We start from the raw sequence: 13,806 nt of genomic DNA on the forward strand, positions 1-13,806 counted from the left end.
AGTCTAAATACAAAACAGTCAAGTGTCACGATTCATCCCAGTACTTATTTTCCTATGTTTGTGTTACCTAAATTCCATTTATTTTTCTAAGTGCCTTTTTGATACTAACCTCCGCCTTGGGACTAAGCATGTTATTCTAACACCTAAGTATGAAAGAAGAAATCTTTTCCAGGGAAAGCCTGAAACCTTTTTCAGGGTTTTTGCTTTTTGATCCAACAAATCTCAGTTTACCGCACCATGTTCTAGAGAAAACAAACAAAATTTTAGCTCAGCACTTCCTAATTGAAAAATTGGGAAGAAGGGCCAGGGGGAAGAAAAGGTCGAAGGGAGTGAATTTGCTTAAGATCACTAAATTTTGCTGATTTTGAGGCTTTACAGTTATTACAAATTTTCTTTATGAGGCTGGGAAAAGGGTTAAATCTGCTTAGGAAACAGAACAGCTTACAGCAATGGCCCAATCATTCACATTTATAAAAACCTGAGAAATATTTTAGTCTACTCTAGTCGCTAAAAAAAAAATGTAAAACACCCTTTGAAGATGATAGAGGGTTCATTCTGCTTAGTAGTAGGAAGAGTAACACATATCCTGTACCTTCTCCTTTAATTCTCCTGTTTTATATCACTACCTTTGGCTAACAGCAAGGATTCACAATTATTCTTCTGCCAGGAGACTCCAACTCAGATCCTTATCAGTCAAAAATAGACAAATGAAATCACAGCCATGGGTACTGTGACAGGGATATCCCACAACTGACCCACAACTGGGTCAGTTTTAATTTTAATTTTAATCACACAAAGAATACAAAGTGTTAACTTACTGTATCCCAAGCGAACACTGAGGAATATGGCAAAAGTTTATCCATGTTACTTGTCTCTGGATATATGCTCCAATATGAAGAAGCTGAGTAGATTTTTGAAAGAAGAAAAAAAAAAAGAAAAGAAAGAAAGACATGATTTAATAAGAAGAATAAGGCAGTAGACACTGTTAATTCACCAAAGCAAGCAAACCCCCAAAAAGTTTTTACTGCCTTATCCTTATCTTCAAAAGGCTAACCGTTAGGGTCTACCTTTATGAAACGTTCAGGTTCTGTTCTTTACTATGAGAATAATTTAAAAAAAATTATTTGGCACTTCTGTCTGATGACATTATACTACTTCACACAGAAATGGCGGACACAAAACTGAACTAAGAAAGTTTTTACATCTTACTGGGAGGAAAAAATCACTAATAAGGTTAGAATCAAGATCGTATCGTATCTTATCAGTCTCTGAACTGTCACAGCTTCACACAAGACCACGGAAGAATGAAATTTAATTAGCTGCTGACTGAAACAGAGTTTAAAAAAAAAAAAAAAAGTGCTTCTAACCAACATTTTGACAGATTGAGACATTATCAATTTGTTGCTTTCCCTCCAGCAAAAGGGTCAAGGATTCAACTTAATATGGACCGTCAGCAAGACCTACCAATTATAAATTCCTGAATGAGGTCAAATGAATGGCAGGCAGAGACGTTCTCAGAAATCCACTGAATAAGCTTTAAAAAATAAGAAGACAATTCTGTTGGTATGTACATCTGCACCCTGCCCCCACCACTGCTGAAGTACAAAATGTATGTGAATCTTTTTAAAACTCTGTATCTATTTTGGAACTGTCATAGAATACACTCACTTCCCTTCAAGGCGTGTAATGCAAGACTGTGGTTTAAGGAGTCTTATAAATCAGGTCTATTTTACATATATTTTTAAAATAAATATCCCTGGCTGAAATCCAAATAAGCCTTCTTCGACCCCATGTCTGCTTTTGCTAGAGTGGGTCATGTTACAGCAAAGTACCAGTGTGAAGAGCTGGGGGATAGAGGAGAAAACTAAACCCAATCACACCTCAGAGCTCGAAAAATTATCTGTATGTGGCAAGAGTTGCACAGGCAAAGATAAAGCCCAGAACTTGACAGTATCCCTATTTGTCTTTGAACCTCTTAAAACACAAAAGTTTTGATCAGTGTAAACTGTTTGATGTCAGCACATTTCATCTTCCCGCCAGATCTCATTTGTTCCTATCTGTGGCTAGTTGTCTTCATACATTTGGCCATGGTTAAACCCAGACCTGGGTTTGAATCCAGCTCAGGCATCCGTGTGAACATCGGCACACCATTTAACCTTGGTGAGCATCACTACGGTCCTCCCAAGCACAGGTTGTAACGACACCTCTCTCAGTGTCCACAACCATCCTCACCTGCTGGCGGACTGAAACTCCTTGTTCCCAGCCTTAGAACTGAAGTATACCATGAGGCTTGCCGAGCCACAGAGCACTCTCACATGTCTGCTCCTACCAATAAATAAGTGGTTGTTTGTTTTTTAAGCTTTGTGTATTTGTGAGAGAGAGAGAGAGTGTGTGTGTGTGAGAGAGAAAGAGAGAGCAGGCCCACAAGCAGGGACAGCAGCAGCAGAGGGAGACGCAGGCTCCTGCTGAGCAAGGAGCCCGATGTGGGACTTGATCCCAGAACACTGGGATTGTGACCTGAGCCATAGGCAGATGCTTAACCGACTGAGCCACCCAGGCATCCCAAGAAACAGTTGTTTTCATTTCTAAACCTATTCATGCTGGTTTTACTTCTCTTCACAGTTAGGTAATTTTATAAAATATTACCATAGATGAATGAAATATGGACTCAAAAAGAGTGTTGTTTGGTCAATAAAAGTTGAACACTTTGGAAAGACTCAAAGGCATATCTAAAACACTCACTTAAAAAAAAATCTAAGTGTGAGACAACTGTAAAAGATTAGAAAAAATTCTAAAAGATTAGAAAAAATTTAAAAGATTAAAAAAAATACAGATTGTTTTTGAAAAGATCTTTAAAATATGGCTCTCCTTGGGTTAAAGAAAAGAAGACAGTAAGGTTAAGGAACAAAAGGAAGAAGAAAAGTCAGAGACAGCACATTACTAGTGGTTTTATGTAAGAAAAGTGATTTTGAACTCCAACCAGCTAATATACAAAGAAAGGGTCTTAAACTACATCAAAAGATAGGTGAATAAATGCACCTTTTGTTTGTTGTTTTAGGTTAAAATAAGATAAAGTATCTTTTCTTCAATTACCCAACCACCCATTGGTCCCAATCAAGTCTAACAGAGGGCTATCTCCAACTTCACAGGACAACTGTAAAATTAAATGACAAAATGTGTGAAAGTGCTTCATAAATTCAATTGTGAAATATAAATAATCTTTATTAAAATGTAATAAATATAGGACACCAGATTTTATTTCTTTTAATGCTATACACCAAATAGAGACCAGGAGAAAAAGTAGGTATTTGAGAAGCTATTTCCTATTTATGGAGCACTTTCTTGGAATGTTACTGATATAGCTAACGTGTAGGCACAGTATTGAAAAGAGAGAAGTCAACAGACATCCTCACAGTCTGAGGTCTGGTCAGGGTCCATAAAAAGAAGCATGAGAAGAGAATATGTTCAAATCAGAACGGAGACCATAAATGTCAACTAATTATTACCAAATGAAAATGAAATCTGTTCATTTCAACCACAAACATAGACGGCTGGCGTTGTCTATTTGCCAATCTTTTTAACTTGAAGCTACATAACCACCTTGGCTTCCAGGAACTGGGGGTCTCGGCCACAGGAGAGGACACAGTGCAACACGGCCATCTTCTCACAGTCTAGTTGAGTGCTCCATAGGAACTGTAATAAATAGGACTGGTTGAGGACTGCCCTATAGAGCTTTCCAGAACACCAATCCAGTACCAGGGACCCTGATAGTGACTGTAAAGGGCTATGAGGTAGCATATCAACCACTTCATTGTTTCCTGGCCAGAAAAGAAAAAAAAAAGGAAAAAGGAAAAAAAAAGAGATCAGCAAATAAAAGAAACCCCTCTCACCCAAACATAAACATTGTCAAGACAAACCCAAATGGACCACATTCATGAGGGGAAAACCACAGCCATACCTGTCAGAAATAAACTGTGGCAGATCAGGTCCGGATGTTGAATGTTAAGTAAATGAAAGAAATGACCAGGTAAGTAAACAGCCACGTAATATTCTGTAGAAGAGAAAGATAAAAATTATCTGTATGTGGCAAGAGTTGCACAGGCAAAGATAAAGCCCAGAACTTGACAGTATCCCTATTTGTCTTTGAACCTCTTAAAACACAAAAGTTTTGATCAGTGTAAACTGTTTGATGTCAGCACATTTCATCTTCCCGCCAGATCTCACTTGTTCCTACCTGTGGCTAGTTGTCTTCATACATTTGGCCATGGTTTTCTTAACTGATAACTGTAATTTTGAATCTAAGTGAATTGTGGCTTTATTTGAACCTAAATGACCTCTAAAAGCAAATTAGAAAAAAAATACCAAGCAACATAAATTATTTCTTTATCTGATAGTCTGGGAATAGCTTATGATGGGAATTTCCCTCCTCATTTCTGCCAGCTGGGAGACCCTCTAAAATTTTGTTTCCTATGTTTGCCCACTCATTCATCATCACTATCATCGTCATTTTGTTCAGAGAACCCTTAAATTGATATTCATCAAAACAATCTCTGCAGGCATTCTAATACTTGGTGAAGTACTGATAAGAATTCACACCTTCACAGTCCCTGCGTTCGATAATTTTGTACGAAGAACACTCGTACACAGATTGAGACAAGGTGTAAAAATAGGTTTCTGGAGAATGGGAAGGTGGAAGTAGCCCTTGCCAATAATTTTTCACACGAGAGCAGTGAATGTCCTACAGATGACATATTTAGATTGTAAGCGAGGCAGCTGGATTCTTTTTTCCTAAGAAGCAAAAAAATACATGTTAATTATTTGCATAGAAGGCATTCAGGGGAAAAGGAAAGAAAAGAGGATGTAAAACTGACTCAGAGGAAGCCACTGACTTAAGTAAGCGTCCTCTTGGTCCCTGGGGATCAAGCGATGTTAATGAGAGTAGCACAAATGGTTGCAATAATATTCTTGTTATGGCAACACTTAAGTAGAAACACACAAATAATGATATAGTAGAGTACAGTAGGAAAGGGTTAGGCATCAAATGACCTAAATTAATTCCTAGCCTAGCATTTAACCAGTTAACTAGGGTGGTAACTACGTCCCTGCGAGAGGAGGCATTTGGAAGGCAATGAGGATTGTTTGGAGTTGTCACAATCACTGCAGTGGAAGGGGGAGTCCTCCCGCCGTTTGGCGAAGGTCCTTAAATCCCTCAATGTGCAGGACACTCTCACACAAGAAGTACTATCTCAATGAAAATGCCAACAGGGCCCATAGTAGGTCAAATGATGACCCCCTAAGATGTTCATATGCTAATCCCAGAGCCCGTGAATGTGTCACCTGAAGTGACGGAAGGCACCTTGCAGATGAGATCAAGGATCCTGGAGATGCGGAGGGTATCCTGGAGTATCCAAATGGACCCAAGGTAACCATAAATATGTTTACAGGAGAGAGGCAGAAGGAGACTGGACTACAGAGGAGAAGATCACTCGAGGATGAAAGAGATGGGAGTGATGGGGTCGCAAGCCAAGAAATGCCAGCCTCGAGATGCTGGGGTTGTCCAAGGATTAATTCCTCCCCAGAATCTCCAGAAGGAACCATTTCTACCCACACCTTGACTTTAGCCCCTCAAAACTCATTTCAGAATTCTGACCTCCAGAGCCAAAAGACAACATTCATGTTGTTTTAAGCCCTAAATTTGTGATAATTTGTCATAGCAGCAATAAGAAAATAACACAGTGTCCCTGATAAGAGACACTAAAAGGAGACTGGGCACAGACCTCAACCTTCCTGAGCTCAGTTTCATTATCTGGAAAATGAGGATAACATCACCTAGCAGAATTGTTGTAAGGATCAAGATAATGGAAATAACATGCTTAGCATATAATACTCATTTTTAAAATGGTAGCTTTTTATTTACAAATATATCCTTCTTATATAGAGGTGTCTGGGTTCATGGAAAACTTTATTCTTTAATATCAACATTAAAACTCTATTCTTTAATATTTTAATTAAAATATTCAAAATAAGTCCCCTTTAATAGGGTGATAATTCAGAACAGTTGTATGTAATTAATAGGAAAAAAGGCATCACTCAAAAGCAATACTGTTGTCATAAAAATTACCTCTGGAGTAGTTTTAAGCTTGGGTATAATTCTGTGCCAAGAAGACTAAATGTGTATAAGAAGGAAAGACAACTTATGTAAGAGCCTATTTTTACAAAGCTCTAGGATTTCTGCCGGCTCCACAGTCTGAAGACCATAGATTAAATCATGCCTGCCCTTTTCTAGAGTCATTCTCGGGGGGGAAAAAAAAGAAGGCTACCTTTGACCTGACAAAATGCTAAGTTTTTTTTTTTAGTGAAAAGTTTCCTACATCACTCTTGAAATGGGATGTTGATGCAGCATTCTCTGATAAGAATCAAGTCTCAGACCCAGGAAACCTTATATTTATCTCTCTTACCACAGGAAGCAGTAGACTCGGGCCTCTCTAAGGCAATTTCCCACAGGTTCAAAGCTCATGTTAACATTTACCACGAACTGGCCTACTCCACATTCACTATCTCACCTCATCTACAGTATTGTTCAAAAGAAAAATCTTTTTTTATCAACTTTGTCATTTTTTTTAAAGATTTTATTTATTTATTTGACAGAGATCACAAGTAGGCAGAGAGGCAGGCAGAGAGAGAGAGAGGGGGAAGCAGGCTCCCTGCTGAGCAGAGCGCCCGATGTGGGGCTCAATCCCAGGACCCTGGGATCATGACCTGAGCCGAAGGCAGAGGCTTTAACCCATTGAGCCACCCAGGCGCCCCATCAACTTTGTCATTTTTGTTCTCATTTGCCCAGCTCCCTCACATTATACCTTCTTAAGCTTTTGTCATGATAGCAGGCAGACTGGGGAACAGGAATAGGAGAACATATTAAAGAATCATGTGCTGTAAACCTGAAGCTTTTCTTATTTGAATATTGTGCCGTGTCCCATAGGTAGGCAAGTAATAGTTCTGTCAGTCTTCTGCTAACCTGTTTGTGCCCCTCATCCCAACTGACATGGAAAAGCAGCTTTCGGTAGGTTGGTACAATAAACCCTTTCTTGATTTTCTTCATTATAGACTCCATTAATATGTTCAAACCTAACACTCAAGTTCCCTTACCATATTTACTCAATGAAAATCAACACATTTAAGCTGATTTGTAATTCCTTTATAGGACTTGGAAGCTCTTAGCAATTAACAACAGGGAATGGAGAATTTCTCAAAGATCTTTGTCCTCTCTAGAATCAAGGGACAACATGATGTATTTTTTCTCATAGGCTTTTAGGGAACATCCCATTCACTGTCATTATTTTTTTTAAGATTTATTTATTTATTTGAGAGACAGAAAGCAAGCGAGCATGAGCCAGGGGGTGGTGGTGGGGGGAGAAGGACACGGGGCTCCATCCCAGGTCACTGAGATCATGACTTGAGCCAAAGGTAGATGCCTAACTGACTGAGCCACCAAGGTGGCTGTCATCATTTTTATACTAACAAATGGCTTTTTTGGAATACTACTAAAACACATAGGAAAGCTCACAGCCTAGATTCTTTAAAGAGGGAGATGCATCCCCTCCCCAAAGGCTGATCTGAATGGGGGACACAAATATGTCCATTAGGATTGGCCTAGAAGAAGATATAGGTCAGGAAAAAATATGAGAATATTAACTAACTTAATCCAGTTGACCCTTGAACAACAGAGAAGTTAGGGGTGCCAAGGTTTCCAGAGAAACCCTTCCCCTCCTAGGCCTCTAAAAGGTCAGTGGCTGTCATTCCAATCCAAGTCCTAAAGGGGCGGGAGAAAATGGAGTGCACAGATAAGAAAATGAGATATAAAAGGTTGAGTATCACATGTACTAGAAATGAGGGTCAGAGCAGAGACGCATCTCTCTCTCACTCACCAAGGTTGACAAAAGTAAGGCCCTTAGTCACATGTGAGTCTACACTCCCTAGAGCAGCAGTGAAGGTCTTGCTGTGCCCTGTGGAGAGAGAGAACAGGAAGCCAAGGAAAGAATGGTAAGAAACAAAGAACCAGAATTCCACCCAAGGCTATTACTCTATGTAATACTCCACATTTAGGAGCTGTGAAACTGACAAAGCAAGGGTCTCTGACTTCTAGGTTTCACGGTTCTTCACCACTCTCCAAAGACCACACAGAAGGTAGATCACAGTGCAATCAGGATCCAGTAGTCGTTCTGGGCTTATCGCATAATATTAGACCTTATAAGGTGGGTTGTGCTGGGACAGAAGGATCTGAAGGAATCTATCACAGGATTCAAAAGGTGGAGGAGACCAGGTGGCTCACTGGCCCCCACAGTTTACTGCACATTCTTGCCGTCATCAAGACCCCCTGAGACTTCTCTCAGTCACTTAGTAGACTATCAACTAATCTCAGGGTATTGGACTTCACACTCCATTGTTCTAACTCTTTGTCAGAATCAGTAACCCTTAATAAAACTTTCAGAGAAGTTTTATTTATGGTTTTAACCATTATATTAATCATTAGAAAAATGTATGAAAACTTCCCACAAAAGAAAAATCCAACTTATGCTATTAAAGCCTGTCTACTGAAGTTGCTTTCAGTTTCTTCATTATTGAGGTATTAAACTTTTCTTACCCGCATTTCTAACTTCTGAAAGTAATGTTCGGCATTCCTGCAGAATAAACTCTGGTGTGGTCTGGCATAGTTTTGTTTTGTAATTTAAAAATTTTAAAATATAATTTCACCCACCGTATGTATTATATAAATTCTAATTTTAAGGGACTAAACAAGCAAAATAAATGTGCCTTACCATGGTTCAGACTAAAACTTTTAAAGGGTACACTGGCCAACTAGAGAACTAGAACTAGAACTAGAAAAGCTCGGGCATTTACTCCTCTCCTGAGGCTGACTGCTGACAAACTAGTTTCCTGGGCCGCAGAACTATGAATCATAATAAAGGTATCTTAGGTCTAAGACCTGTTGAAATCTGAGATGATGGATGCTTTTAACTAGAGCTCTCCGTAACCTTGTAGGTTAAATATATTGATGTTTTCCAACTAGTAATAATAAACATACTTTGGACAAATATGTCCATAAGGATTGGTCTACCTATAGGCCTAGAAAAATACATAGGTCATCAAAAAAATACAAAAACATTAGCTAAGTCAATACAATTGACCCTTGAATGACATGGAGGTTAGGGGTGCCAACCCCTGAGCAGTCAAAAATCCATGTATAAGTTTTGGGGGAGTCAAAAGTTAACTACTAATAGCCGACTGCTAACCAGAAGCCTTTCTGATAACATAAACAGTCCACTAACAGATATTTCATATGTTATATGTATTGTATACTGTATTCTCACAGTAAAAAAAAATTAAAAAGAAAAAAGAGAGAAAATGTTATTAAGAAAAATCATAAGGAAGAGAAAGTACATTTACAGTACTATACTGTTTTTTTTTTTTTTCAAAAAAACCCTGAATGTAAGTGGATCCACGCAACTCAAATCCATGTGGTTCAAGGGTGAACTGTATTCATCATTAGTGAATTTCTTCAGGAAACATGCATTATATAGGTATAGAATGTACTGATAAAATTTATTATAAGGTAGTAAGACTTTAAAATTTACCTAACTTGCTACTATTTGGAAAAAGTGATTACATAAAAATAAAAAATTAAGAATAAATGACATGTACCTTTATGAAAGTAAAACACCGAATACGTGATTTTTTCCCAAGAGTCAAACTTCGGACTGTAACATACACACAAAGTCCCTAGAAGGAAGAAGGTATTATTTAGTGGAGCTGAAAAGAATCAGAGACAAAAGTTTTCTAAGCCACTTAACCTTTCTTCTCTTCCTTTAGATGTTCTGACTCAATCGACCTCATAGATTTTTCCCAAATTCTAGAAATGGTTTATTAACAAGATGCTGAGAAATTTCAGTTCAACAATTACTCAGCACACACTGTGCGTGTAATGTAATTTAAAAATTTTGTAATAAGTAATGTAATGCACTGTGGTGAGCTACTGAAGGATAAGAAAGGATAGGAAAATGAATAGACATCTACGCCTGTATATGAAATCATGGGAGTCTAGAGAAGGTTACAAAGGAGATGGTTCTCATATACATATATTGCCCCGCTCTCTTATTTAGCTTGCCTTCCGGCTATTACTAATGTAGATCCCAGCTTACCAAAATGCGTCTCCTCTTTACAGACACTTCCCAGTCTTTTTTTTCTATCTGGAATTGGAAGGCAAACTGGGGCAGTAAAAGCAAGTGTGTGTTGGCCCATACCCATCCATATTTGGGTCACTGAGAGCCTTGGCCCAAGCGCAAAGGAGAGAGCTCCTGGCACAGCGATCTTTCCAGATGAGCCCTGACCACTTCTCTTAGCCCATGGCTCCAGAACACTCCCAGCCTTCACGCGCTCTAGAACATGGGTGGAATATGTCCATCATCTCTAGCAGCTGTTACTAGACACATAGACTAGATGTGCTCATCAAAGACCTACCATGGAGGGCACTAAGCCGAAACTGATACTTCCAGTGCTAACATTTATGTTATTACCTGAAGTGGGAGATTTCCAGGGTGGAAAGGAAATTGACCAGAGTCTAGAAAGCTGGGTTCTAGTCCCAGTGCTAAAATTAAGTAGCTGTGTAAATTTAATCATTACTCTACTTCAGTGAATAGCAACATTTCCTCTGTTATACTTCACTAGGTCCTTTATCAAAGAATCATGGTGGTAAGAGAAAAAAAAAAAGCCAATTTTCTCTAAGAAGGCTATTTAACAATATTAATGAACGTTCTGTTACAATGTTTATCATTTGTGACCATTTTTAATAACATTTAAAACCACGTCATATTGTTAGAAGTACATTTAATTCCAATATCTTAATTGCAAAATAACAAAAAAAGAAAAATTTTATCAGGTACAAATAGTAACAATTCTGTTAGATGTAAAATTACTGTTATGGTTACTGAGTACACAATAATAACTTCTCTTTAAAATTACAGCAGACTCACTCAGAATCAAAGTAACACTATACTAAAGCATAAACAAAAATAGTAATTATAACAGTTTAAAAAGTTCCATGTACCACTTTGACTACTTTCATAAACATACTACCAGCGAAAAACTACTGCTTTATCCTGTTCTTTTATGTTTTATGATTACAAGGAGAAAGAATATTTAGCAAACATTTAAAACTTTAGCCTCTCTGGTAATAACAAAATAAAAAATTTTAAAGGCACCGTATTTTTCCTTTCAGATTAGCAGTTTTTAAAATGGTAATCAATTCTGTCAAGGGATGAGTAAGAAGAACATTCTCAAATAACAGAGGAGGGAACTGGTACAACCTCTCTGAAACATAGTTTTGCCGAGACTTAAATATATTCATACCTGTCGACCCAAATTCTTCTTGTAGGAATCTATCCTGAGGCACGAACATGAAATGTCAACAGTATAAAGAAGATTATATCCCCTATTCTAGCAAATTCCTCCATGCTCCAACCTTTAGAGAATGGAGGGCATCAGTCTTCTTGTTTTGAAGAAAGTTAAAGTAAGGTGTAGAATAAATGTATCCAATTACATATACCAATAGCCATCTTTAAGTCTCATAAGCAAATATTTCCTACGGTGTTGTGGTTTAATTCCCTTTCCCAAGCCCAAAGTGGGGAAAAACATAAAGACACAGCAAGGTGACATGGGATGTGCACAGATTCTACAAAGCTTCTCCCATCCATAGTGTTTTCCTTGATAATAGGAATGTATTATATCTGTGCTGTCCAGATTGGTAGCCACCAGCCACAAGTGACTACTGAGCACTTAGAATGTAGCTACTGTGACTGAGAAACTTCTGTTTAATTAATGTGAAGGGCCCCATGTAGCTAGTGGCTACCATATTGGACAACCCAGCAATGGAGCACTGGTTCTCAACCTTGAGAGGACATTAAACTCACCTGGAACTCACAGATTCTCAAGCTTCCCATTAGACCAACTGAACCAGAATCTCTGAAGGTAAGACCCAGGCCAGACATCAGTATTTTTTTTTTTTTTTAAGGGGGAGAGGGTACTCTGGGAGGAGCAGAAGGAGAGAGAAGTCCAACCAGGCTCCATGCCCAGCACAGAGCCTGACACTGGACTCTATCTCACAACCCTGACATCATGACCTGAGCTGAAATCAGGAGTCAGATGCTCAACTGACCAAGCCACCCAGGCACCCCAGGCATCAATATTTTTAAAATGTGTCTAAGCCAGGGTGCCTGGCTCGTTCAGTTGGTGGAGTGTGTGACTCCTGATTTCAGGGTCATGGGTTCGAGCCCCCTGTTGGGTGTAGAGATTACTTAAATAAGTAAATAAACTTTAAAAATAAATAAAATGTAGCTGGGGCAACATAATTAAATTCTTTAAAACTCAGTTTCCTCATCTGTAAATAAATAAAATATAGAACCTACTTCATATAGTTCCAACATAAGAATTAAATGAGATAGTATGTATAAAGCTGTGCCAAAGAAGTTATATCTGGCTATAAAGGTTAGATTATTCTTCTTCCATAATGATTTAGTAGCTATTTACAAGTTGGGGGAAGTCACAGTTTGAAAAAACAAAGCATGCTCTTAATGGTGTATCCAAAAAGAGATGTTTAATAAATATTCATCAATGATGAAGAAAAAAATCTTAAAGTTGGCTAGGCTTTGGGAAACTATTTGGACAATGAAAGCTATTATGGACAAAGTTTTCCAAGGGAAATTATCTCATTGTAAAAGGCTCTATAAAATGCTAAAACGCAGGACTAATTCTGGGAACTTGTGGAGGGTAACTCTTGCAATTATATGAACAGGAAAGAGAATGTACACTTTTCACCCCTTACCACCTCCCAGTAGATGGTGCCTAAGAAAGAATGACAGCCACTGGCTTAATTGTAGCTGCACAGTTGACTATTAAATGGGACAGGAATAAGAATATTTTCTTTCCTTGGGTGCCTGGGTGGCTCAGACAGTTAAGCATCTGCCTTTGGCTCAGGTCATGATCCCAGGGTCCTGGGATCAAATCCTGCATCAGGCTCCCTGCTTAGTGGGGACTCTGCTTCTACTTCTACCCCTCTGCGTGCTTGTGCTATCTCTCGCTCTTTCTCAAATAAATAAATAAAATCTTAAAAAAAAAAAAAAGATTATTTTCTTCCCTTCACTGCTTTAGGGAATCTCTGATTTACCCTCCTGCTAGAAATTATTTTTAAAAATCTACATGAGATTGGGGTGCCTGGGTGGCTCAGTGGGTTAAGCCTCTGCCTTAGGCTCAGGTCATGATCTCAGGGGTCCTGGAACCAAGCCCCGCATCTGGCTTTCTGCTCAGCAGGGAGCCTGTTTCCCCCTCTCTCTGCCTGCCCCTCTGCCTACTTGTGATCTGTCAAATAAATAAATAAAATCTTAAAAAAAAAAAATCTGCATGAGCTCAATCTTTATACAGAAGCAGCCCTTTTGCCCACCATCGCCTATCATCAGAAACCCCTCATCCATTTAACCTCTCCTTAATTGGAAGGTAGGGAATTTCGTGACTTAGGGCAGAAAAATTCAGGACAAAGATGCTTTCAAGAAGGTAACAAGTAACGCTGAAAGGGCAAAGTAGCTCCCAACAACCAACATGGGACAAATGAACATCAAATACTGTGACGGCATCATCACAGACACAACGTTGCATCTGTTTAAGACCCTGAGTCTGGGGGCGCCTGGGTGGCTCAGTGGGTTAAGCCGCTGCCTTCAGCTCAGGTCATGATCCCAGGGTCCTGGGATCGAGTCCCGCATC

General features: G+C 38.8%; 1 protein-coding gene across 5 annotated transcripts in view; it reads right to left on the minus strand.

Moving 5' to 3' along the window:
• The window catches only part of LOC111155263 (gamma-secretase activating protein), an 84,037-nt gene that overhangs the window by 33,737 nt on the left and 36,494 nt on the right, over nt 1-13,806 (minus strand). For all 5 annotated transcript variants that reach the window (XM_022515377.1, XM_022515378.1, XM_022515375.1 and 2 more), the window contains 6 exons: nt 9,700-9,777; nt 7,926-8,003; nt 3,959-4,051; nt 3,601-3,818; nt 1,465-1,534; nt 819-901 (listed from right to left, as the gene is read on the minus strand). In XM_022515377.1, coding sequence (XP_022371085.1) covers nt 819-901; nt 1,465-1,534; nt 3,601-3,818; nt 3,959-4,051; nt 7,926-8,003; nt 9,700-9,777 — 620 coding nt within the window. The remainder of the gene's footprint in view (nt 1-818; nt 902-1,464; nt 1,535-3,600; nt 3,819-3,958; nt 4,052-7,925; nt 8,004-9,699; nt 9,778-13,806) is intronic.

Source organism: Enhydra lutris, unplaced genomic scaffold (genome assembly GCF_002288905.1).
Source record: "Enhydra lutris kenyoni isolate GAN:26980312 unplaced genomic scaffold, ASM228890v2 scaffoldscaffold40, whole genome shotgun sequence".
Taxonomy (NCBI): Eukaryota; Metazoa; Chordata; class Mammalia; order Carnivora; family Mustelidae; genus Enhydra; species Enhydra lutris.